The sequence below is a fragment of the Hypanus sabinus genome, chromosome 11, assembly GCF_030144855.1.
Source record: "Hypanus sabinus isolate sHypSab1 chromosome 11, sHypSab1.hap1, whole genome shotgun sequence".
In the NCBI taxonomy this organism is placed as follows: domain Eukaryota; kingdom Metazoa; phylum Chordata; class Chondrichthyes; order Myliobatiformes; family Dasyatidae; genus Hypanus; species Hypanus sabinus.
The window spans coordinates 96,667,495-96,694,976 of NC_082716.1; the positions used below are offsets into that span (position 1 = coordinate 96,667,495).

A 27,482-nucleotide genomic window follows, 5' to 3' on the forward strand; every position below is an offset into this window, starting at 1 on the left:
GATTGTACAGAGGTGTATAAAATCATAAGGGGTATAGATAGGATAAATAGAGCAAATCTTTTTCCTGAGTTGAGAACTCGAGAACTAGAGGACATTGGCCTTCTTAAGTCAGGCCATTAAGTTTGTTGGCAGGTTATAGTGTGGTTGTACAAGATGCTGGTGAGGCTGCACTTTAAGTATTGTGTTCAGTTTTGGTCACCCTGCTAAAGGAAATATATTATTAAACTGGAAAGGCTGAAGAAAAGATTTACAAGGAGGTTGCCAGGACTTAAGCAATTGTTGTAAGCAGAGGTTGGACAGTTGCTGATGTTATTCTTTGGAGTGTAGGTGATGGATATATTTTCCATAAAATGAGGTTCATAGTCTTTTTTCCATGGTTGGGGAATCAATAGTCGGCATAAGTTTACAGTGAGAGGGGAAAAGACTTAATATGAATTTGCAGGCCATCTATCTACTTACAGAGAATGGTATATATGTGGAATGAGCTACCAGAAGTGGTACAATAATACCTTTAGACAGACAAGCAGGTAGATGGAGCTGAATGGTTTATAAGTTTATGGGCCACGTGCTATTAAGTGAGACTAACTTGCATGGGGCATCTTGGTCTGTATGGACTAGTTGGTAGTTGAGCCAAAGGGCCTGCTTCCATGCCGAATAACTCTATACTGTATGGCACAGGCTGAAAGTAAGAGGGGCAGTTTTAATCGGAACTTGAGAGGCAAATTTTGCACCAAGGGATTGGTGTGTGTGTGTGTGTGTGTGTGTGTGTGTGTGTGTGTGTGTGTGTGTGTGTATGCGTGCTTAAGGCAGATGGCCGATGCATTAACAACATTTGGGCAAGTACATGGATAGAATGGGAATCCAAGCATGAACAAGTTGGTGCAAAAAATCCAATTCCATTATCTACCCCTTTAGAGAGTTCCTCATCGGCAGATTAACTGAAGGAGCTGAATCTGGTATGGATCATGACACTGCCTGTGACAGAGGGGCATTGGTGCGAAGGAGGTGTGCTGTCTAACAGCAACTGATTGTCTTAATTGCTTTTCTTGTGATCACAAGACCCTGTTGGACCCTGTATTGTGGAATGCTGCAAATCCATTTCATTGGTTTATTGACTAATGATGGGGGAGCTGCATGGTCTAGGCTGTAGTGAGGAATAATAGGCTGCAAGCCATGGTGTCACCTATTTGCAGCCATGCGGGGGAGACACTGGAATCAGGCATCACGGGAGTTCTGGAGGTGGTGTCGCATGGCGTCCATGCTGGAGTCAGTGCTGCCCCCAGTGTTCACTTGGCAGAAGGCAACTTGTATTGTGTTTCAACTGCAGGCTGTTGCAACATTCATGAACTTAAGGACTACACAGTATGTTTTTGTGTGATTGTATTTTACTGCTATCTTACATGTACTATATGTGTCTTGTGCTGTCTACTAATGTTAGCACTGTGCTTTGCACCTTGGTCCTGGAGTAACACTGCTTCGTTTTGCTATATTCGTGGGTATTCATGTATGGTTGAATGACATTTAAACTTGAACTAGTATACAGACAGAAGGATGAAAAATCTGCTAACAGCGACCTGTGGCAATTAAATTATAACAGAGGGTTCAGGGTTTTGTTGTAAAGAGAATGTTAAAACAGTTCTTTATTATAATTGCTTTCTGTTAGCAGTCTGTGAGAAGAAGAAACATTTGATTACCTTCAATGCTGGTTTGTCTTCTCCATTGGTGGAGGACGAATCCTCTGCTGGCTGAGACACAATGACAAACTCTTCGCTGTTCAGTGTGGAAACAGAGTCTGAGGAACTGCTCACTTTCCTCAAATCAGCCTGACCATCCATGTCTCAACAAATCACAGCAGCACCCTGAAAGATCAGATTGTGGGAGAAGATCTCTAAAAATGTGTTATTTTTTCACTTTTGACATTAAACTCCTTAGGAAGAAAGAAACCATGGATGAGAAACTAGGTAAATAAAAGAATAAAATTGAAAAAGAAAAAGCTAAATGCTAACAGAGTCAGTTAAATTAAGCCATACTCTTTAAAAGTTTAGAAAAAGTTCTCAGACACCACTTGCATGGTCTTCAAATGCAAAATGTTCCTTGTAGCAGGTCTAGGTTATTGCTAGTAATTCCTCACACACGAAGTTCTGAACTGAAGTGTAAGGAGGATGTAGATCAAAGTTCAAAGTAAACGTTATTATCAAAGTACATATGTCACCATATACAACCCTGAGATTCATTTTCCAGTGGGCATACTCAGCAAACCTATAGAATAGTAACTACAACTGGATCAATGAAAAATCAACTACAGTACAGAAGACAACAAACTATGTAATTGCAAATATAAATAAATAGCAATAAATAATGAGAACATGAGATAACAAGATAAAGAGACCTTAAAGTGAGATCATTGGTTGTGGGAACATATCAATGGATGGTTAACTCTTTGTCCAAGAGCCTGATGATTGAACTCAAGAGGGATAAGTGAATAAATAAAGTCAGTGGATGAGGATGTGGCAGGTTAAATGTAACACTGAAGAATGGAACATCCCCATTGATAAAATAAAAATAAAAATGTGGAGTATTTCTTAAATGGTAAAATGATTGAAAGATGTTGATGGCTGGGTGCAGGATATGAGTGTCCCTACAAAAGAATCACTGAAAGTTAACATGCAGGGAAATAATTACGGAGATAAATTATTTGTTGGCCTTTACTGCAAGGAAATTTAAGTTCAAGACTAAAGACATCTTACTGCAGTAATAAAAAAAGCACTAGTGAGACTGGGCCTAGATTATCTGGTCTCCCTAAACTTGCAAAAGAGGAAGTACAATTAGCTTTGCCAGAATGACTCTTAAAATGGCAGATTTGTCCAATGAAGAAAGATTAATCAGACCAGGCACAGAGTTCAGTAGAATGAAATGCTGGAATATACTACATTTTTACAAGTCTGATGGGATAGATGAGGAAATGATTGATTTTCTTTGCTGGGTGTCTAGAGCCAAGGATTATAATTTGAAACTAAGAGGTTCACCATTCAGAACTGGAGTTAAGAAAACTCACATTCACCCAAAGGATGCTGAATCACTCCCCAAGATACTGCAGATGCTCAGTTATTACATATATTCAAGGCAGGATGCAACAGAGTTTTAATTCTTGGAGAAATCAAGCATTATCGGAGGGAGATTCAAGAGACTGGGATCTGGAATAACACACAAGGCGCTGGAGGAACTCAGTCTCAATGGAGGGAAGTGGACAGTCGATATATTGGATTGAGACCATTTATCTGCACTGATCCAAAACATCAACTGGCATTGCCCTCTATAGATGCTGTCTGAGCTGATTAGTGCAGGGAAGTGGTGCAGAACTAAAAGTTCAGTCTTGATCTTATTGAATGTTAGAGCAGGTAAAAACACTTTATTACCTTATAGCCTATTCCTGTTTGTGCCCTTGTGAGCACTTAGTGAAAAGCCTCATTTACACATATTGAATATGCAGCCTTTGTTGGTTGACTGCCAATGATGAATGATGTTCCACAGGGGTCTGTGTTGGGACTGAATCTTTTTATGTTACATGTCAATGATTTGGATGATGGAATTGATGGCTTTATTGCATAGGCATTGAGGAAGTATAGGATAACAGAAGGACTTAAGACAGATTAGGAGAATGGATAAAGTGGCAGATGAAATAGAGTATCGGGAAGTGTATGGTCATGCACATTAGTAGAAGAAATGAAAGGTAGACTATTTTCTAAATGCAGAGAAAATACAAAAAAAAAACTGAGATGGAAAGGGACTTGGGAGTCCTTGTGCAGGATTCCCTGAAGGTTAAATTGCAGGTTGAGTCTATGGTGAGAAAGGCAAATGTGATGTTAGCATTCATTTCAAGGATTAGAATACAAGGGCAAGAATGTAATGTTAAGACTTTATAAAGTACCAGTGAGGCCTCATTTGGAGTATTATGAGCAGGTTTGGGCCCCTTACCTTAGAAAGGATGTGCTGAATCTGAAGGGGATTCAAAGGAGGTTCACGAAAATGATTCCAGGATTGAATGGCTTGTTATGTGAAGAGCATTTGTTGGTTCCAGGCCTATATTCACTGGAATTCAGAAGAATGAAGGGTGACTTCAATGAAACCTATCAAATGGTGAAATGTCTTGATAAGAGTGTACTTTCTAAGATGAGAGAGTCTAAGGCCAGAGGATACAGTCTCAGACTAGAGGGGCATCCTTTTAGAATGGAGATGAGGAGAAATTTCTTTAGCCAGAGAGTGGTGAATCGGTGGAATTCTTTGCCACAAGCAGCTGTGGAGGACAAGTCTTTATGTATATTTGGCAGAGGTTGATATATTCTTGATTGGTCAGCGCATGAAGGGATTCGGGGAGAAGGCTGGAGATTGGAGCTAAGAAGAAAATTGGATAACGATGAAATGGTGGAGCAGATTTGATGGGCCAAATGGCCTAATTCTGCTACTATGTCTTATGGTATGAAAGGCAGAATCAAACAGCATTATACCACCCAAACAGAAAAGAGAGCCTCTGTAAATACCACTGTTCAGAAAGCTAATGGGGCCAAACATTAAAAGAGCAGCTTTATTTACTGTCTTAACTTTCCCCTTTTCCCTTCAGATATCACTTTGCCTCTGTGGGGAATGAGGATGTACTATTCTGGCAATAAAGGAGAGCTAGAATAGCACATACATCCAAGCCTAAGAAAAGTTTTTGGATTTTACTATATGATAGAATAGATACGAATGGCCAAGTAACCTTCTCTTTCCATCTCTTATAGATCTAGAATTGGGTTAAATTGTCAGTGAACTAATTGATGTGATCACTGGTTTAAGACAAACAATGAGCTTGTTCTGTGTGCTAGCCCTACCATTCCAGAAACAGAAAAAAGTTGCCTTGTAATTAATGAATAGAGTACACATGTAACTTTTTCCATTCACACAAGAGCAAATCAATACTTGCCTCATTTCCATCTAATGATCTAACCACAGTCTGAATGGTGTATATGACAGCAACACATTAAAGAAGTTATGAGTAACATGATTAAAATAAATTAACTTGCTTCCCCTTCTAAATGTGGTATTGAAAGTTAGCTGAAAGAATGGGCAGTGGTACATTGGTGATTTTATTACAAAATAAGTGGGAAACCATAAATAAATAAAATTGCTCTGGTGAAAAAATTAGCCAATAAACTTCAGATTAAGCACAAATTGGCACATTTTTAAAGAGAAATAAGGGAGTCACACACTCCTTGAAAAATAGCCAAATATTAAAGAGGAACATGGAGGTATGAACTCACATCATTAGGAGCAAGGACACATATCAAGCTATAAAAAGCCCAAGTGCTGGGGATTCACTTCCAGAGAACTCATTTGAAAGACACAGGATTTATATTCAACTCCTAGAGAACCTCAGTTGAACAACATGGAAAGCAGGGAATAATTCTGCTGAGTTACATTTTATTTTATTTAGTGATACAGCACAGAACAGGCCCTTCCAAGTAGCTGCACTGCCCAACAACTCACCTATTTAAGGCTAATCACAGGACAACTTACAATGATCAATTAACCTACCAACCAGACAATCTGTAGACTGTGGAAGGAAACTAGAATACCCAGAGGAAACTCATGCACACAAGGGAAGAACATTTCCACTTTCTTATAGAGGATGCCGGAACTGAAATACGAACTCCGATGACCCAAACTGTAATGGTGACGTGCTAACCATTATGCCTCTGTGGCACTCCTATATACATGTGAAATATACAGCCACTGGAGAAAACTGGAGAAAATATAACAAAACTGGCAAAAACTATGTCTGAACTAGGCATCAACAATGATGAGAGAGACCTTGCTTTTACTTCTAGGGTGACATTTTATGGAAAATTTGATAAGTTAGACATTATTTCAGCTGGCACTCCACAACAGAATTAGGGGTCATAAATACATTGCTATTAATAAATCAGATACGAAATTCAAGAGAAGCCACTTTACCTCAGTAGTTAAAATGTGTATCCCACAAACGTGACTTAGGTAGCTAGTAGAACCTGGAAGGATACATTGATGTGATGAAGTGTGCCTCAATTACAGCATAAACTGGGCTCAGTATCCTACTTCTGTGCTACAAAAACAGCAAGACTACGCAATAATCAGCATTCAGCCTTATCCCTCTGCTCCTGGTGCACCACCCTCAGCTTGCATTCACCCCCAGAACTCCACTCCAAGATGTTTGTTTGCAGTTTGTTCTTCAAAGCCTCACCAACAATTTGATCACAAAGTAATATTAGTCTTAAAAGTTTCAAGTTTGAGGGAATGTACCATACACTTCGCTTGTCCCAGTTTGAGGATGTTTGAAATAAAATATTCAGTTACTCTTTGCTCAGATGGATGAATCCAAACAAGCAGTAAGATATTGAAATTAAAGGGAATGTTAGATCTGGAACAAATTCTGTGTAAGTCTTCTCATGCTTGAACTTGTGAAAATATCAAAACTGAAAGCAATGGAAATTCATTAGCAATCCAGATTAGTAATACAAGGCTAATTAGAATAGGAATCAGAATCAGGTTTATTGTCTCTCACATTAGTGGTGAAATTTGTTTTGTGGCAGGCATAACAAATACCAAAGTCAGAATTAGTAATTCAATCCAACAGTCTAGCAATAATAGTAATTCAAATCCCATGACAGTAACTGTGGAATTTAAATTTAGTTAACTAAGTGGATTAGTTAATCTCCATAATTGTGAACACGAAGATACTAGATGTTCATGGTTGGACTGTGATGTAGATAACCTGCTCACTCATGACACCACACAATGGAGAAAATTTCTGCCCAACCTTCCTATAACAATGTAGCTATGAATTGTCCTCTTCAAATAAATGCTTAAACAACACACCAAAGTGCATCAGTCTTTGCGCTGGCATCACAACTGACCTAGCACAGTCCTCCACGTCGACATCTAGAGAATGGTGTCTAAATTGGGACCGTTTTCTTACAGGAAAACAACCCGTTGCAAAAACAACAGAAAATGCTGAAATGCTGGGAACACCCGCAGGTCAGACAGGATCTTTGACTTTAAAAAACAACTCTATTTCTCTTTTGAAAGATGTCCCCTCACCCACTGGGTGTTTCCAGCACTGTGTCTTAATTTGCAATTTTTTTGACAGCCTATTTCACTTGTACTCACAGAACTGTAGACAAATGCCAGTTACCTATTTCACAATGAAGACAAAAAAATCCTGCAGATGCTATAATCTGAAACAAAAATTAAACACTGGAAGAACTCAGTGGGTTGAGCAGCATCTGCAGAGGCAAAAGGTGTAAGTTGATGATTTGGCTGAGAACTTGCATAAGGATCATCCTTCTCAACCAAAATTGTCAACATACACCTATTTCAAAATCCCCGTATTTGTCCAATTTACTAGTAGTTCAGAGTCAACAGACAGAAGTAGTCATGGGAGTTGGGAGTCCTCAGTACAGACCCTCAGACATTTCATGGCTTTAAACCAAACATGCAAAAGGCAACCTCCTAATTACCATGATCCTTCAGAGGATGAATTGGTGCCCCTCCACGTTGTACTTAATCTCTGTGTGAGGACTTCAATATCTATCATCAAGAATGGTTTAGTAGCACTAGCACTGAACAAGCCTTGACATTAATAGATATAGTTACCAGATATGTTCTGATACAGGCAGCAAGCGAATCAACATGATGGATAAACCAGTTTGACTTTGACTTGACCAAACTATCGGCTGAATGACTCCCTGGGGAATGAAGAAAGCACTATGTTGGGAATAACGAAGAACTAGAATGCCACATATATTCAAAACTGACAGATTTTTAGATTTTACTGAATGGTAGAGTAAGAACAAATCATAAGTTGCCTTTTACTTCCATTTCTTATGTATCTAAGGTTGGGTCATCATGATAGCACTGGTAGAAGCAACAACCAAACAGTCGTTGCAGAAACAAAGTCACATCCTCAGATCAACAACATCTGGACAAGTACAATCTTCAACTTGATCATCACCATCACTAAACTCATCCTAGCTTTCTCCTAAGAGCCCCATGAGTTCACAAGTCATTTGGTTCGAGGAATGTCTGAGGGTCCAGAGTAGGTTCATGAGAATGATCCCAGGAATAAAAGCATCATTTTGATGGCTCTGGGCCTATTCTCACTGGAATTTAGAAGAATGATGGTGGTGGTGCTGATGGGGGAAGTCGGTCCTCATTGAAACCTACTAAATATTTTAAGACGAATATGGAGTGGACATGGATGGACTGTTCTCTGCAGAAGGGGAGACAAAGACCAGAGAGCACAGTCTCAAAATACAAGAACATCCCTTAAGAACAGAGAATGAGGAGGCATTTCTTTAGCCAGTGGCTGGTGGATCTGTGGAATTCATTGCCACAGACATCTGTGGAGGACTTTGGGTATATTTAAAGTGGAGAGTGATAGGTTCTGATTAATAAGGATGTTAAAGATTATCGAGAGAAGGGATTGCGAGGGTTAACAAATCACATGATGAAATGATAGAACAAATGCAATAGGCCAAATAGCATATTTCTTCTCCTATGCTTTACAGTCTATCTCCTTTATGTACTCTGCGTCATCATTATCTCAGGTGTGGCCCCATTACAATGCTATCATCTGCTAACTTGTAGAAAGAGGTAGAGCAGAATCTAGCCATGCAGTCATGATTGTAGGACAGTGGGGGGCTGAGGACGCAGCCTTATGGGGCACTAGTGTTGAGATAATCATGACAGGGGTGTTGCTGCCCATCCTTACAGATTTAAAGTTTAAGTTCAAATCTCAAAGTACATTTATTATCAAAGTATGTATAAATTACACAACCTTGAGATTCGTCTGCTTACAGGCAGCCACAGAACAAAATATCCAAAAAACCTAATTTAAAAAAGACCAACATTGGCAGAGAGCAAAAAAGACAAATTGTGCAAACAATAAAAACAAGCAACAGCATTCAGAATTAAAGTGAGTCCATAGACCCAAAGCCGAGAGCAGCTGGAGCAGGCCCATAGCCTCAGTTCATCACACAGTGGAACAAATCGTCGCAAATTTCTCAGGATAGAAGCCCGGAGCAGGACACATCTTCAGCGCCGAGGAGACAAGACCAGAGTAAACATCACTGAGCAGTAAGCAGAACCAGCCCAACCCTACCTTCGCCTCCGGACCCAACACCTTGCCTTTTCAATTTTTCTGGCCTGCCATTTAAATTTCCAGACACCAGGGTCAACCCCACAACAACACTTTGTGCCTGGACCCCACTGCAACATTCCAGCCCGTACACAACCTTTCCAAATCGGCCCAACAGTTAAATCGATCCAACCTTGCCCCTAGTTTAGATGAATGAGTTTTGAAACACCTCTGCTCTGCTCGTTCCAGCTTCATCTTGAACATGCCTCAACCTCGCTCCAAATTTGCATCACACCCACACGCCTTGACCCTCAAGTCAGCCTTGCTTTCGCTTGTATCTTCATTGTTTGCAGTGAGTTTACCACAAATTTCTACAGAAATTTATCACTGCCTGGTAATGGGAACTGTACTTCCCTCAATCACAAGACTCCGAAGAGAGTGGTGCAGACAGCCCAGCTTATCTATGAATGTGAACTTCCCACTATTTAGAACATTTATAGAGACAGGTGTGTAAAAAGATCATGGGGGACCCGAGTCACTCCAAACACAAACTGTTCCAGCTGTTACCATCCAGGACCAACAGGTTCCAGGACAGTTTTTCCAAAAGGCCATCAGACTGATTTACACTGAGACAATTGTTCTTCTAAGCTATATTGACTATTCTGTTGTATATCTTACTCTACATACTATTTATTACAAATGACTATAATTTGCACGTGCACATTCAGAAGGAGATGTTAACAAAAATTTTTACTCCTAGTGTGAAAGATGAGAAATTAAGAAATAATGTCAATTAAATTCAAAAAGTGTAATTAATGAAGTATTTAATTGTACTTCTTGCTTTATGAACCACAAGTCAGCTGTCACCCATCTTCAGTAAGGCCATCTTAAACCAGACGATGGTGGTCTACTGGTTAGGAAGTCTAAGATCCAGTTGCAGAGGGAGGCATTGACTCCCAGGGTCTGAACCTTGGGTCATAAGAATGCTTGGAATTATAATATTAAAAGCAGAGCTATAGTCAACAAACAGTTGTCAGGCTTAGGTGTATATACTGTCCAGATGCTCCAGAGATGAGTGTAGGGTCAGGAAGATGGTATCCACTCATTTCAACAGCAGGCAAATTGCAGTAGAACAAGGTTGTGAAGAATGCTAGAGTTGATGCATGTCATGACCAGCCCTTCCAAGCACTTCATGAAAGCAGATGTCAGAATCACTGGGCAGTATTCATTACCTTGTCTTACTTGGATATAGTATGATAGTGGTCTTCTTAAGGCAGAAGGGAACCTCAGCCTGCAGCAGAGAGTTAAGAATGTCTGCTAATACAGCCTGCTAGATGATCTGCACAGGATCCAAGTAAACAGCCAGGAACACCATCCAGGCGCAATGTTTTTTACAGGTTCACTCTTCAGACTGATCTTACCTCCATGACAATAACAATAAATTCAGGAGCACTAGATACTGTCAGGATAGGTTGTGACATACCAATTCCCTTCTGTTCAAAACATGAACAGAATGTGTTAAGTGCATCGGGAAGGAATGTGCTGTTGTTGGCAATGCTGTCCAACTTTATTTTGTAACCCATTTATAGTATGTAGACCCTGCCACAAATGACAGCTGGACTGGCACTGTCTCTTAGCATGGCTTTACAAAGGTCATATTTTGATTTCTTATAAAGGACAGAGTCACCTGATTTGAATGGGGCAGACCTAGGTTTCATGGTTTCCAATTTTCACCCAGATTGTGCACTTTGATACACAGTTCCCACAGAATTGTACTATTTTTTTTTGGGTGATAGCATTGCTGGGTGTGAACTTCAAAACTGATCAAACTTTAATAAATACCTATAGATCAACAACAACTAAAACTGTTTGATATTCAATTCCATTATCCAACTTTATTTTAAAGCAATATATACATTTAATTTCTTAAAATAACCTGCTCAATTCTGCCTCCAAATAAAGCTACCAAATTCTCACAGGGAACTTTTCAAGATGATGGAAAATCAAGAGCGTGGGACAAGTTCCATAGCTTTGCCAAAGGGCCAAAACAGGTACCATATAATTCAATAACCTCAAAATACTCCCCAAAACGACAGAGATCAGTGTTTACTGCCATTGATTTTGAAAAGTCAAACACAGCAAAATAGCCTGTTTTTTTATATAGCCTGCATGTTTTTTGATTAGTGTAAAATTAAATCATGCATGACAATTTCAAAGTTACCTGTTTTACTGCACAAGTATTTTAAAAAGTGTAGCCATTGTGAACTCACAAATGACCACACAGTCAATTTTAAATAGGATGTTCACACTGAATTCTCAGATTAAGGAAAATTTGAACTGATGCTGCAGACTAATACACAGTTGATAATTCAAAAAAAAAACATGCTATTTTCAGAACTGCAGCCAGTTGTTTAATAAGATCCATGCAACGTGGTCAATATTCCATATTTTGACAAAAGAGCTGCTTTGTGAAAATATTCTCTCCTAGCTATGGATTTGAAGAGATGAATTCCAGAAGCTTCCAAGCATCCAACCAAGTTATCCCAGTAGAGAAGTCTTAAACAGATAACATTTGATCAACCACAGAAAAATTACTAATCAAAAAGATGAACAATGGCGATTCCTGTATAATCAAGGTACTTCCAATAATTATTTCACTTCCGTATTAACTTGAAGCACAAAGAAATTAAAAGCGAATAAATATTTCCATAAATTTAGTTGCTCACTTCAACACAATCCATGCCACGTACCCCTTATGCAATATTGAAACAAACTGGAATGAAGCCACCAATTGGAACAGAGACACATTACAAGGCTTGCCTCAGCTCTGCCTATTCCATATTTTGACCACATAGCTGCTTTGTGAAAATATTCTCTCTCCCAGCTGTGGTATTGGGAATTGAACTCCAAAAGCTTCCAAGCCTCCATCCAAATTCTCCCAATATAGTTGTAACACTACCCAACAATATGGAAAACAACCCAACAATATCCCTTACACTAATAGCAGAACTAATCGAATCTGGCTAGCTGCTGCTTACTCAGGTCATTTAAAGTGATGGAAGTGATGGATCCTGATTTTGGGGCTCAGCCCAAAACATCAACTATTGCCTTGCCTCTACAGATCCTGTCTAAACCATTGAGTTATTCAGGCACTTTGCTTTTTTGGTGATGAAAAGTACTGTTGACGATGCTAACAACTGGCACTTCCTCCCTGATAACCTGCACACCAATTCTCACTTTGGTATTTACTTGCACCACTTGGTTGCATAGCTCATCACAGCCTTAGTCCAAAAGTGAACTAAAGACCTGAATTCCACAGGTGAGGGAAGAGCAACTGCCATGGCAACAGAGCAACTTTTAACAAAGTGCAGCATCAAGTATTGGGAAAATTGAAGTCAATGGGTATCAAAGTGTTATCAACGACAGGAGTCAAACTTTGCAAAAGGAAAAAAAAAATTTCCAGAAGTTCAATGTAAATTATTCTCACTGAAGATCCATGACTACTGGTGGACCACAGGGATCAGTACTGCCACCTCTGCTGTATTCAAGTTCACAGATGATGCAGGTTTGCAGCATTACAGAAAGCTGTGATTTCCAAAGGATACAGCGGGATAGAGACCCGTTTCAGATACGGGAAGATAAAAAGGCAGATGAACTTAATCCAACCAAATGGACATCAGCAAGTTAGACCAGCAGGAAGAATTTAAAAAGAAGACAGTTTTATAGAGCAGGCGTTAGATCAGAGGGCTTTGGCTCTATGGGGCTTCGGAAATAATGCGTCAAGGCATGTTAAGTTAATTGTGAAGAACAGGAATAGGAAGAATGTCTGAGAGGTTGGTGTTCTACTCTGGGTGTCAGATGTGGAATGTCTGGGAGACTCCCAGCCTCCCAGATGGCCACATCTACACCAGGTGTGTCGAGCTGCAGCTCCTTAAGGGCCGGGTTAGAGAACTGGAGATGCAGTTCGATGACCGTCGTCTGGTCAGGGAAAGTGAGGAGATGATAGATAGACGCTTATAGGCAAGTAGTCACACTGGGGCCTCGGGAGACAGATAAGTGGGTACAGTCAGGAGAGGGAAGGGCAAGAGTCAGATACTAGAGAGTACCCCTATGGCTGTATCCTGTAAGTACAGGTGTGGGGGGGGGGGGTGAGGGGAAGCAACAGTGGCCATGCCTTTGGCACAGAGTCTGGCCCTGTGACTCAAGGGTACGGAAAGGAAAAGGATGGCAGCAGTGATAGGCAACTCTATAGCTAGGGGGTCAGACTAATTCTGATTCTGTGGACGCAGGAAAGAAACATGAAAGTTTCTGACTACGTACACGATATCCTTAAGTGGGAAGGTGAACAGCCAGAGGTTATGGTACATATTGGAACCAACAACATAGATAGGAAAAGGGAGGAGGTCCTGAAAACAGATTACAGGGAGTTAGAAAGGAAGCTGAGAAGCAGGACCACAAGGATAGTAATCTTGGGATTACTGCTTATGCCACACGACAGTGAGTATAGGAATAAGGTGAGGTAGAGGATAAATGCGTGGCTGAGGGATTGGAGCAGGAGGCAGGAATTCATTCTTCTGGATCATTGGGACCACTTTTGGGGCAGGAGTGACCTGTACAATAAGGATGGGTTGCACTTGAATCCAAGGGGGACCAATATCCTGGCAGGGAGGTTTGCTAAGGCTATTGGGGAGAATTTAAACAAAAATTGCCTGGGGGTGGGAACCGAACTGGAGAGATGGAGTAAGAGGCGGTTGGCTCACAAATAGAGAAAGCTTGTAGACAGTGTAAGAAGGAGGATAGGAGGTGATAGAGAAGGGATGTGCCCAAACTGTTTGCTTGAGATGTGTCTATTTTAATGCAAGAAGCATCATGAACAAAGCGGATGAGCTTAGAGCGTGGATCAGTACTCGGAGCTATGATGTTGTGGCCATCACAGAGACTTGGATGGCTCAGGGGCAGGAATGGCTACTTAAGCTTTAGATGTTTCAGAAAGGACAGGGAAGGAGGCAAAAGAGGTGTGGGCATGGCACTGCTGATCAGGGATAGTGTCACAGCTGCAGAAAAGGAGGAAGTCATGGAGGGATTTTCTACTGAGTCTCTGAGGATAGAAGTTAGAAACAGGAAGGGGTCAATAACTCTACTGGGTGTTTTTTTTATATATAGACCACACAATAGTAACAGGGATATCAAGGAGCAGACAGATTCTGGAACAGGATTTTCATGGTGGTGTAGCGGTGTGCTACATGCAGAACTAAAATTACGACACGGAGTCGGTAACTGCAGTCGAAGGAAAAACTTTATTCGAAATCTTCAGCCTCACTTTTAAGCCTCCCTCAACCTGCCGCCCGTGGCGCAGAGGCTCCAAAGCTCTGTGCTCGCAAACCCCCATAGGCTATCTAATTGTGAGCCGGTTCGGATGTGCCAGGAAATGGGTCGCCACAGTGGGAGATTTTAATTTACCCAATATTGATTGGCATCTCCGTAGAGCAAGGGGTTCAGATGGAGTAGAGTTTGTTAGGTGTGTTCTGGAAGGTTTTCTGACACAATATGTAGATAAACCTTCAAGAGAAGAGGCTGTACTTGATCTGGTATTGAGAAGTGAACCTGGTCAGGTGTCAGGTCTCTCAGTGGGAGAGCATTTTGGAGAAAGTGATCACAATTCTACCTCCTTTACCATAGCATTGGAGAGGGATAGGATGCATGGCAGAAATATGGCAAATGTTCAGGGGATATTTGCGTGGAGTTCTGCATAGGTACGTTCCAATGAGACGGAAAGGGTGGTAAGACACAGGAACCATGGTGTACAAAGGCTGTAGAAAATGCGGTCAAGAAGAAAAGAAAAGCATACGAAAGGTTCAAAAAACTAGGTAATGATAGAGATCTAGAAGATTAAAAGGCAAGAAGGAAGGAGTTTAAGAATGAAATTAGGAGAGCCAGAAGGGTCTATGAGGAGTCCTTGGCAAGCAGGATTAAGGAAAACCCCAAGGCATTCTACAAGCATGTGAAGAGCAAGAGGATATGACGTAAGAGAATAGGACCAATCAAATGTGACAGTAGAAAAGTGTGTATGAAACTGGAGGAGGTAGTGGAGGTACTTAATGAATACTTTGCTTTAGTATTCACTACAGAAAAGGATCTTGGCAATCGTAGGGATGACTTACAGCAAATTGAAAAGTTTGAGCATATAGACATTAAGAAAGAGGATGAGCTGGAGCTTTTGGAAAGCATCAAGTTGGATAAGTCACTGGGACCAGACGAGATATAAACCAGGCTATTGTGGGAGGTGAGACAGGAGATTGTTGAGCCTCTGGCAATGATCTTTGCATCATCAATGAGGATGGAAGAGGTTCAGAGGATCAGAGGTTTGCAAATGTTGTTTCCTTATTCAAGAAAGAGAGTAAAGATAGCCCAGGAAATTATAGACCAGTGAGTCTTACTTCACTAGTTGGTAAGTTGATGGAGAAGATCCTAAGAGGCAGGGTTTAAAAACATTTGGAGAGGTATTATATGATTAGGAATAGTCAGCATGGCTTTGTCAAAGGCAGATCGTGCCTGACGAGCCTGATTGAATTTTTTGAGGGTGTGACTAAACACATCGATGAAGATAGAGCAGTAGATGTAGTGTATATGGATTTCAGCAAGGCATTTGATAAGGTACCCCATGCAAGGCTTATTGAGAAAGTAAGGAGGCATGGGATCCAAGGGGATATTGCTTTGTGGATCCAGAACTGGTTTGCCCACAGAAGGCAAAGAGTGGTTGTAGACGGGTCATATTCTGCATGGGGGTCGGTCACCAGTGGTGTGCCTCAGGGATCTGTTCTGGGACTCCTTCTCTTTGTGATTTTCATAAATGACCTGGATGAGGAAGTTGAGGGATGGGTTATTAAATTTGTTGATGACGCAAAGGTTAGGGGTGTTGTGGAAGAGCTGTCAGAGGTTACAGCTGGACATTGATAGGATGCAAATCTGTGCTGATAAGTGGCAGATGGAGTTCAAACCAGGTAAGTGTGAGGTGGCTCATTTTGGTAGGTCAAATATGATGGCAGCATATAGTATTAATGGTAAGACTCTCAGCAATGTGGAAGATCAGAGGGACCTTGGGGTCCAAAAGCGGCTGCATAGGTTGACTGTGTGGTTAAGAAGGCACTTACAATGCATCAAAAGAAATATCTTAAAGATTGAAAATTCTTGTAAATAAAAAAAACCTTACTAAGTGTTGTTACTTCGATGTACTTGTGTATTTTTGAATAATAATAATAATAAAAAGATTTGAAAAGAAAGAAAAGAAGGCATACGGTGTACAGGCAGACCCCGGGTTACGTATGAGTTCCATTCCTGAGTCTGTCTTTAAGTCGGATTTGTACGTGTCGGAAAAGTACATCCGGTATTATTTAGCGTCAGTTAGTCAAACGTTTGTCTTAGTATATAATATATATTTTACCTGTCTATGCACATAAAACACTTAAGAAGCGTATGTATTCCAATAATTAAACCACTGCATTGCTTAGTAATAATTGTAGCTTTCATTGGAGCAGCGCCTTTCAAATGCTCCATTATTCTCACTTTATCCATTATCCTTTAAAATTGTTCCGATCGTTGACCGACTGTAGCATAACGCTTTTCCAATGACCAATGGCGTTTCACCTCTTTCCAAACGCTTTATTATTTCCGCTTTATTTTCAATCGCAATCACCTCCCATCAATGAAACAAAAACACTGCAGGCGGTGGGACCCGAGCTGCGCCGGACCACCGCACTGAGACAGGTTAAATGGGACAAGTGGGGGCTGTGCTGGGTTTGGGCATTTGATCCTCCATAATATTCCATGTGGGAATTTAAACTGGAGGTGGCAGTGTTTTTTTTATGAGGTCGAGTTAACAGCTTGACATCAACCCGGCAGTGGATCGACATCAACCTGGCATGGGAGTGGTCTGTCACTAAATCAAACTCGGGAACCTCCATTCACCAGCCCGGCGCTGATCTCGCTGCACAATCAGCTGACCGGAATGGGGGGGGGGGAGGGCGGGGTCAGGGTGAATCTTACTAAGGAAAATTTAAGCCAAATACAAAGTTAAACACTCAACACAGTATCAACGGCTATGATTTAAAATGGCGGACGGCATTGCGACCCGACTTAAAACGGTAGACGGCGTTCTCCTTCCTCGGTTCGTAAGTACGAGTTGTACGTAAGTCAGGCGTTCATAACTCGGGGACTACCTGTATTGGCTTTCATTAACTGTGGAATTCAGTTCAGGAGCTGAGAAGTAATGTTACAGCTACAATAGGACCCTAGTCAGACCCCACTTGGAGTATTGTGCTCAGTTCTGGTCACCTCACTACAGGAAGGATGTGGAAAATATAGAAAGGGCACAGAGGAGATATACAAGGATGTTGCCTGGATTGGGAAGCATGCATTATAAGAATAGGTTGAGTGAACTCGCCCTTTTCTCTTTGGTGCAACAGAGGATGAGAGGTGACCTGATAGAGGTGTATAAGGTAATAAGAGGCATTGATCATGCATTCAGTCAGAGGGTTTTTCCCAGGGCTGAAATGGCTAACAGGAGAGGACACAGTTTTAAGGTGCTTGGAAGTAGGTACAGAGGAGATGTCAGGGGTAAGTTTTTTTACGCAGGGAGTGGTGAGTGCATGGAATGGGCTGCCGGCAACGGTGGTGGAGGTGCATACAATACAGTCTTTTAAGAGACTCTTGGATGGGTACATGGAGCTTAGAAAAATAGAGGGCAATTGGTAACCCTAGGTAATTTCTAAAGTAAGTGCATGTTCGACACAGCATCATGGGCCAAAGTGCCTGCATTGTGTAGGAGGTTTTCTGTTTCCACATTTCAAATGTGAAGTGTTGCACTTTGGGAGACCAAATATAAATGAAGAGTACACCAATAATGGCAGGATCCTTCACAGCATTTACATACAAAGGGAATGTGCTATCAGAAACACAGAAAACCTACAGCACAATACAAGCCCTTCAGCCCACAAAGTTGTGCCGAACATGTCCCTACCTTAGAAATTGCTAGGCTTACCTATAGCCCTCTATTTTACTAAGCTCCATGTACCTATCTAAAAGCCTCTTAAAAGACCCTATCGTATCCGCCTCCACCACCATTGCCGGCAGCCCATTCCACGCACTCTCTGAGTAACAAACTTACCCCTGACATCCCCTCTGTACCTACTCTCCAGCACCTTAAATCTGTGTCCTCTTGAGGCAACGATTTCAGCCCTGGGAAAAAGCCTCTGACCATCCACGCGATCAATGCTTCTCATCACCTTGTACACCTCTATCAGGTCACCTCTCATCCTCCTTTGCTCCAAGGAGAAAAGGCCGAGTTCACTCAACCTATTCTCATAAGGCATGCTCCCCAATCCAGGCAAAATCCTTGTAAATATCCTCTGCACCCTTTCTAAGGCTTCCACATCCTTCCTGTAGTGAGGCAACCAGAACTGAGTACATTAATATTTGATCCACCAAAATGAACCACCTTACTCTCTTATCGGTTGTTACAAAAACTTTTAGTATATTTTTCCATTTCTGACTAACTTTACCATGCACTCAATCTCTTCAATTAGACCGATCAAATAAGTGCAAGGAACACACACAAAATGCTGGAGGAACTCAGTTGGCCATGCAGCATCTATAGAAAAAAGTACAGTCGACGTTTCGGGCTGAGACATTGACAGTACTTTTTTTCCATAGATGCTGTCTGGCCTGCTGAGTTCCTCCAGCATTTTGTGTGTTGTTCAGATTTCCAGCACCTACAGATTTTTTCTTGTTTGTGATTCAATCAAATAAATAGCATGTTAACAACAGTAGGTCACAGATTGCATATCTCATGATGACTTGCCATCAACAAGACAAAGGTCAAAAATATCATGGCACTTTCAATTTCCCTAAATGCCACAGGTTGCAACAATTCTCCTCAAGTTGGAAACCACTGAGGACAAAGAAGTTGCTCAGCTTGCCAAATATCTCACCACTGGTACATAGTGGCTGCAGTGACAACGTATCCAAAGTGCACTGCAGTTAAACCTAAAGGCTACTCTATACCTCAGCACTGAGGACAAGAGGAGCTGATGCGAATGTATACCAGAAACTGCAGACTCCTCTCCAAGTCACACATGGAACTACACTAATTCTCACCCTCACGCTTCCCATGTCAGAAATCACGGATCTCACTCCCTATTATTCTCAGGGATGAGTGGGAAGTGGCCCATTAGTGCAGAGTTTTTTTGGGATCTGTCTCTGTCAGTACCTCTTCAATCTATCAGGGAGCAGAGGCCCCACTCTCTACATCAGTCCGCTCTCTACCGTACCCTGCTGAGTCCCACTCTTCTTCCTCACCATCCAGCCGGGGTCAAGGAATCTCTCCTCATCCTCACTCACTTTCTCGGGCCTCCAGCCATGTCAGTCAGAGGGAGATGTTGTGACGTGTTGCCGATCACCGACAGTCCTTACCGGGCTCTCCTGGCTGCGCTGCCGCCACCTACGGCTACGTGCCGACCTCGGCCGACGCCAACATCGTCGCTACTAGCGCCGGAGCTCCGTCTGCGCATGCTCAGTACAACCACAGGGCGGCCGTTCCTGCTGCGCGTGCCCAGTGCTGCTTGCGCGCGGATTCCGCTTTGCGCATGCCTAGTACCGCCCGATTGCCTGCACTGGTGGCGAATGCTGTTTGCTCTCTTTCGTGCAGTTTGTTGCGACGCGTGGATTGCAATGTTGTGCATGTGTTCCGGGAGTGTCTACAGCAACGCTAGCACTCATTCCTCAGTCTCTGATCTCGAAGATCAATGCAAATTGACCGCATTAGGATTGCTCATTTTTTGAATGACTCCTGGTAGCACGCGCCAGGCTCTAACTTCCAGCAAATAGTCTGTGTCACGCGGAAGTATCTCAAATATAGTAATCATAACCTCCCTGCTCACTCATTCCACGCCCCAACTAATGAAGTATATTCTTTTTCACTGTATCAATGATCCTCGGATGCGTACACCAATATTCGATTAAGGCCCTACCGTTCAACATGCCCTATCCCCATTCGCCCTCCCTTAATGCATCACCAGATTAGGGTTATATTCCAGTTCCCATTGCCCTGCCCGTTAATACCACACTGTAGCTGCCTAAAACTACACCCCTCATTGTCAACACCAATTATTTGTGTCATCATGCTAACCATTCGTGAGACACACAAGACACTGCAGCCATGCGAGCTGCTGTAAGAACTAAATGGGTTGAGCAGCATTATTGAGAAGATAGTTGGGACGCTTATGTTTCAGGTCGAAACTCTTCATGTGTGGAGAAAGGAGAAATGCAGGGCGATTGGCGATCTGAGGAATGGAAGACGACAGGCAGTTAGTGCCAGGTAAGCGAGATAAGTGGATGTAGAGTTGGGAGACAATAACAGGTGAATGATAGATGGAGGCAAACAAAGAGGAAAGGGGGGGGGGACAGATACAGTGAAATGAGTGGTGTCAAGGTGGAGCATATACTAGAACACAAAGTGCTACCATTGCTGGATTTAGATAAGGTAGAAAGGGAACCATTACTTCAACTATACTCACCTACCATATCTTCCTGTCATCTTACGCCACAAAAAATAAGAAAATCTGCTGATGCTGGAAATCCTAACACACACAAAATGCAGCCTAGCCTGTTGAGTTCCTCCAGCATTTTGTGTGTTGTCATTTTACACCCCTCCTCAGTACAACTTGAATTCTTCCCACCACATCCACTTTCTTCTTTACACAGAGGATTTTCCCTCTCCACTCTTAAAGTTTCGCTTCTGAATCAATCATATGTCCTTCATTGATTTTATTAATAAGACCATCATCATCAGGTGCCATGCCCATTTTGAGTTTTGTCTGTCATGGCCCACACACTCCTGTTTCGGGTCAAGTGGATCAATTCATTGGTATTCATTTTCAGTTCTCTGGCTGCTGTCTCCATCATCATTTGCCTTTGCCTTCCTCTTGCTTTCTTCCCTTCAATCTTTCCCATAATTACCATGCATTCTAACTCACATGTCCAATGAAGTCACATTGCTTTTTCATGATCTCATACATTATTTCTCATTTTGTGCTTGTTCTGTTCATGACATCCTCATTAGATATTCATTTCATCCATGATATTCTTTGCATCCTCCTCAAAAACCACATCTCTGCTGCTTCATCTCCTCATGTTACTAGATATCGTCCAACATTCTGAGCCATATAACTGGAAGAATGTAACATTTCAGTACTCTTGAGACAAGTTGTCATGCCTAGTTTTGTGTTGATCAGTATACTCTTCATCCTCGTCTTTTGCCATCCCTATTCTTCTTTTGATGTCCATGTCACACCTACCATCTGATGTCACCCAGCTTACTAAGTAGCATAAGTTGCGTACTTGTTTTATGTCTTCCCCGTTTATTCTCAGCCCAAAGATAGGATTCTCCCTCTTTTTGGATATCACCATACATTCTGTCCTTTTGCAATTGATAGATAGACCCATTTTTGCACTTTCTTCAACAACCATATCAATTAAGTTTTGTAGTTCTTCCTCTGTACTTGCAATTAACACCATCATCCGCATACTGAAATTATTGATGTTTTCACCATCAACTTTGATTCCCAAAATGTCTCTTATTTTTTGTAGTATTGTTTCACTTTACACATTAAACAAATCGGGGGAGAAAACACACTGCCTCTCTTGGTTTTTGTAAACTGACTCACTTCTCCATCTATGCTTACAGTGGCAGTTTGTTCCCAGTACAGATTTCTGATTAGGCGGAGGTCTTTTGAATCTAAATCTAGAGTTTCCTGTAATATTTCGAATAACTTATTGTGCTTCACTTTGTCAAATGCTTTTGTGTAGTTGATAAAACAAATCTTTTTGCACTTGAGTAGCTCGTTCTGATAGCATCCTTAACATCAATACGTTTCTTGTACCTTTGTCTTTCACAAAACCACTTCTTTACCTATTTAAGCTTGTATCTTACTTTTACCTCGTCATCAAAATTCTTAGAAGTTAATATAAAATGATTAATACACAATAATGAGTGGCGTGGTGGATGTATATCTCTACCAAAGGAGTGCAAGGCATTGCAGCGTCCTTCCCTCCATTGACCTACAGGTCACCCTCATGGGCCAAAAGGCCTGTAATGTGTATATCTATGTTGAACTACTGACCCAGCACCAATCCCTATATCATACTATTTGCCAGTCCTCCAGTTAGAGGCAACTATCTACCACTTTCTGACATCTCTGGCCAACGTTGAACTCCATTTATGAATTGGATTAATGAAGGCCAAGCAACTGAAACCTCTTGGCAAATCTCCGAAGTCTCCTTGCCACATCCATTACAAATATACCACCTTTCAATCTAGAAGATAACTTACGCAGCGAATACAATGGGTTTGTTAAATAAAGCGAAACATCGTCAGCAAATAAATTCCTCCTGGTTAACTCTGAAACCCATAATATCTGGGTCTGTTCTAATTAATTCAGCTACTGGTTCTATCGCCAATACAAATAAAGCAAATGATAATGGACAACCTTGTCTAGTTGACTTTGTTAACTGCAATGATGTTTAAATTTGACCGTTTGTCATTACTGTAGCTTTGGGATTAGTATTTAAGGTTTAAATCCATTTTATAAAAGATTTTCCTAACCCATACTTTTCCAATACCTTAAATAAAAAATCCCATTCCAATCTATCAAATGCTTTTTCTGCATCTAAATAACTGACACACTCATTTCCTCCCTCTTTTGAGCCAGATGAATTATACTAAGTTACATTATCTGCCAATTGTGTATTTTTGATAAATCCTGTTTGATCCATATGAATTAATTTTGGTAAGTATCTAGATAATCTATTAGATAAAATGTTTGCTATTATTTTATAGTCTGTGTTCAACAAAGAAATAGGTCTATATGATGTTGACTTTAAAAGATCTCTATCTTTTTTTGGCAATACTATTAAAATAGCTGTCAAAAAAGATTCTGGAAGTTTATGCGTTCTTTCCGCTTGGTGTATTAACTCCATAAAAGGAGGAATTAGTAAATCTTTAAACTTATTGTAAAATTCAGGCGGAAAACCATCTTCTCCTGGGGATTTATTAGTCTGAAGTGATCCTAGAGCTTCTTCGACCTCTTTTAATGTAAAAGGCACATCTAATGCCTTCTGTTCTTCCGAATCCAATTTTGGAAGAGTTATTTGTGATAAAAACCTTTCTATCTCAACATTATCATTTTGATTCTGATTGATACAGTTCAGAATAAAAATTCTTTAAAATTTCATTAATTTCTAAAGTTTTATGAGTAATTTTATTCACACTTGCTCTAATTGCATTTATCGTTTTGGAAGTCTGGTCTGTTTTTAACTGCCAAGCAAGAATCTTGTGTGATCTTTCACCTAGTTCATAATATTTCTGTTTAGTTCTCATAATTGCTTTTTCTGTTCGGTATATCTTAAGTGTATTATATTTTAACTTCTTGTTAACAAGTTGTCTTCTTTTTTCTTCTGTCATATATCTTTGAGATTCTTTTTCTAATTTTGTAATCTCTTTCTCCAATTGATCTGTTTCTACCAATTTCCTTAATTTTAAAAGTATAACTTATTATCTGACCTCTCAAATATGCCCCCATTGCTTCCCATACTATAAATTTATCAACTGAATGTAAATTTGTATCTAAAAAAGCTGAATCTGCTTTTTTATGAAATCTCAAAAATCTTGACGTTTTAATAATGAATTAAATCTCCATCTGTAGATTCCTCTTTATCCATCATTATCAATATCAAGGGGGAATGATCTGACAATATTCTTGCTTTATATTCCATATTTTTCACTCTGTCTTGAATATTCATTAATAGAAAAAATCTATCTTTGACTAAGTTTTATGTCTATTTGAATAAAATGAATAATCTCTTTCTTTTGGATTAATTCTTCTCCATATATCAAATTTAAATCTTTCATCAATGATAAAGTTAATTTTGCTACTTTTGATTTTGTAACAACCTTTGTTGATCTATCTAAAACTGGGTCTAAACAAAAATTAAAATCTCCACCTATTAATATTTTGTCATATGCATCAGCCAAATTCAAAAAGGCCCCTTGTATAAATTTTACATCATTTTCATTTGGCGCATAAATATTCATAAGTCCTTAGTTCTGAAAAAAATTTGACAATGTATAATTACATATCTCTCCGCAGAATCAATTCATACATTTTGTATTTTAATTGGTAAAGTTTTATTAACCAAAATTGCAACTCCCCTCGCCTTTGAGTTAAATGAAGCTGCGATAACATTTCCAACCCAATCTCTCCTAACTCTGTTAAGTGTGTTTCTTATAAAAAAAAGATATCTATTTTCATTTTCTTAATACATGTTAAAATTCTTTTTCTTTTCACCGGCCCATTATGCCCATTAACATTAAAACTTTAAAAATTCAGTAAATTAGTCATTATTTTTAACAGGATTACTCCAATCTATAATAATACCTCATCTTTCAACTTTCGTAGTACCTTGGGGAATCTTTTTTGGAAGATTATGGGAAAATATCAGACTACAAAATAAATCAGGATAAAAGTGAAATTCTACCCCTTACCAAAGGAGATTATAGTCAATGTCAATTAATAACTCAATTTAGATGGCCGAAAAATGGCATAAAATATTTAGGTATAAGAGTTGATAATGATATAAAGAATTTATATAAATTACTTACCATTATTGAAAAAAATTCAAGAAGATCTTGATAAATGGGTGATGTTACCAATAACATTAGTAGGCAGAGTAAATGCTGTAAAAATGAATGTATTCCCTAGATTACAATATTTATTCCAAACACTACCAATACAATTACCACATAAGTTTTTTCAAGAGTTATTATAAAGCAAATCAACCTAGATTTATTGCATCTTTTTTTGAAGATAAACCGGCATGGATTAGAATAGAACTAGATAAAACAGGAGAAAATATACCAGAAGATTTTATAAATAAGTGGGAATCTAAATGGATACGGGAAAAGGAAGAATCTCCTATATTAAAACAATTGATTGATTTATAGAGTAAGATAAATGTTGATGATGAGATAAAGAAATCTTTATTAGCAGAGACCTTTAATTCAAAATAAACTTATTCCTTTTGCTATGGATAACCAACTTCTATACAACTGGTTTCAAAAAGAGATCAGGTATATAGAAGATTGTTTTGAAGGAGGTATATTAATGTCATTTGATCAAATAAGAATAAATATATCAACTTTTTTGTTATTTCCAATTAAGGGCTTATTTAAGAAATAAATTGGGTCAAACAATGTTATTGCTGAAACCTAATGAAATGGAGATTTTAATTCAAAAAGGAAAAATTAAAAAATTTATTTCTTGTATGTATAGTTTGATTCAAAAGCAGGCAATTAAACAAGGAATTCATAAGTCAAGACAAAGATGGGGAACTGATTTGAATATTAAAATTGAAGAAACAAATTGGTCAAGACTATGTCTTGACAGTATGACAAATACAACAAATGTCTGGCTAAGATAAAACCCAAATTTATCTGATAAATGCTTCTGATGTAATCAAGAAATTAGTACTTTTTTACACTGTACTTAGTCTTGTTTTAAAATTCAACCTTTTTGGACAAATTTAAGAGTTTTACTGGAACAAATATTGGAATACACCTTCCACATAATCCAACATTATTTTTACTAGGCAATATTGAAGGGATAAAATCAAAATCCAAATTGAATAAATATCAGAAAGAATTCATAAAAATTGCATTGGCAGTAGCCAAAAAGGCTATTGCAGTTACTTGGAAATCAGATTCATACTTAAGTATAGATCATTGGAAGAATGAAAGTTTCAGCTGCATTCCACTTGAAAAAATTACTTATAATTAAGATAAATATGAAATATTTCTGAAAATTTGGCACCCTTATTTATATTATTAAATATATAGGTGCTCTGAAGATAAAATTTTTGGTTATCTGGGGAAAGAAATAAACATACATATTAAAACTATTATGAACTCCATGGAGCGTGTGGGGATCTTCCGATATCCAGGCATTCATTCTTTCTTCTTTTTTTCCATAGCGATATGTTGGGGGTAAAGGGTTGATAATTTTTTTCTTTCTGTAACCTATTTGAAAATTCAATTTAAAAGAACTCAACACCTTTCAACTTCCCTGGTAACCTGAAGATTGTGCTTATGTTGTGTCAAAACAAAGCTATGTTGACTATTCATCAGTCCCCAGCTACCCAAATGTTTATATCAAGTCCCTTAAAATACCCATCAATAACTTACCTACTACTGTCAGGCTCAGCCTCCAGTTCCCTTTTAATCCCGAGACTTTCTTAAACAAAGCAACAAATTTCACTACCCTCCAACCCACCTCACCCATGCCCAAGGACACTCTAAATAACCTTTACTAGATCAGAGCGAACACCTCACCAGGACCTGAGAATTTATCCACTCAAATTTACCTCTAGAAGGCAAGCACCCCTCTAATCTGTAGTTTTTGATAACCTGTTTTGCCTCACCCCCATATTTTGCACTGAACAGTGTCTATTTAAGCTCTTCCCATCTCTTTCAACTCCAAAATCGATTTTGAGAAACCCACCCATCAACCCTAGCGTAATCATGGGACAATTTACAATAACCAAACTTGTGGGAGGAAGCCAGAGCACCCAGAGAAATCCAATGTATATGGGAAAGAACATATAAACTGGCTTGTAGAGGAAGCGAACTCAAGACTCCCTAGCTGTAATAATGTTATCTACATTATTGTGGGATTCCACTTTGCTCTACAAGATGACCAACCTTGATAACCTTTTGCTTTTAATATTTATATTAGGCAAAAATTGTGACCCCAATTCACCATCTGTGAATTATCCTTAATGCCTTCTACCAGCTTCCTTGATTCCCTGTTGAAATTGTCTCATTTGTTCCTTCTGTACTACCACCTCAGATAGTCAATATCCCTCAAAAACCATGTCTCCCTAAACTTGATAGCCCTGTATCTTTACAAAACTATTCCCATTTCAAGGCCTCCCTCTTACCAAGTATGCCTTTGCTTGAAGACATCCAGTCCTGGTACACTTGCCAGATCCTACTTATGCCATCAAAATTGGCCTCTGCTCGCCAGCTCTTACACATACTGAGTGCAACACAAAATCCCACCTGCCTATGGCTTGCTATCCTGCTACTTCTAGATGCTGAAAGTGTTTGATTGCCATGAAAGGCCAAATCATTGGAGAGTTTGAAAATAATTAAAAGTTTGGCAATAAATTATGACTCAAACTGTATGCTAATCCCTCAGCCCAGGTATGTGTGGGAGGTTTCAGT

The 27,482-nt window shown here is 39.8% G+C and overlaps 1 protein-coding gene across 3 annotated transcripts in view; it reads right to left on the reverse strand.

Moving 5' to 3' along the window:
• LOC132402205 (rab GTPase-activating protein 1-like) overlaps window positions 1-19,756 on the reverse strand; it is a 570,990-nt gene extending 551,234 nt beyond the window's left edge. The window contains exons 1-2 of one of the 3 annotated variants that reach the window (XM_059984929.1): window positions 19,619-19,756; window positions 1,695-1,859 (exon numbers count right to left, since the gene is read on the reverse strand). In XM_059984929.1, coding sequence (XP_059840912.1) covers window positions 1,695-1,835 — 141 coding nt within the window. In that variant the 5' untranslated portion in view covers window positions 1,836-1,859; window positions 19,619-19,756. Of the gene's footprint in view, window positions 1-1,694; window positions 1,860-19,546 lie in introns of all 3 variants that reach the window. The other 2 variants (XM_059984928.1, XM_059984930.1) reach the window with 2 other exon arrangements.
• Window positions 19,757-27,482: the final 7,726 nt, after the last annotated feature.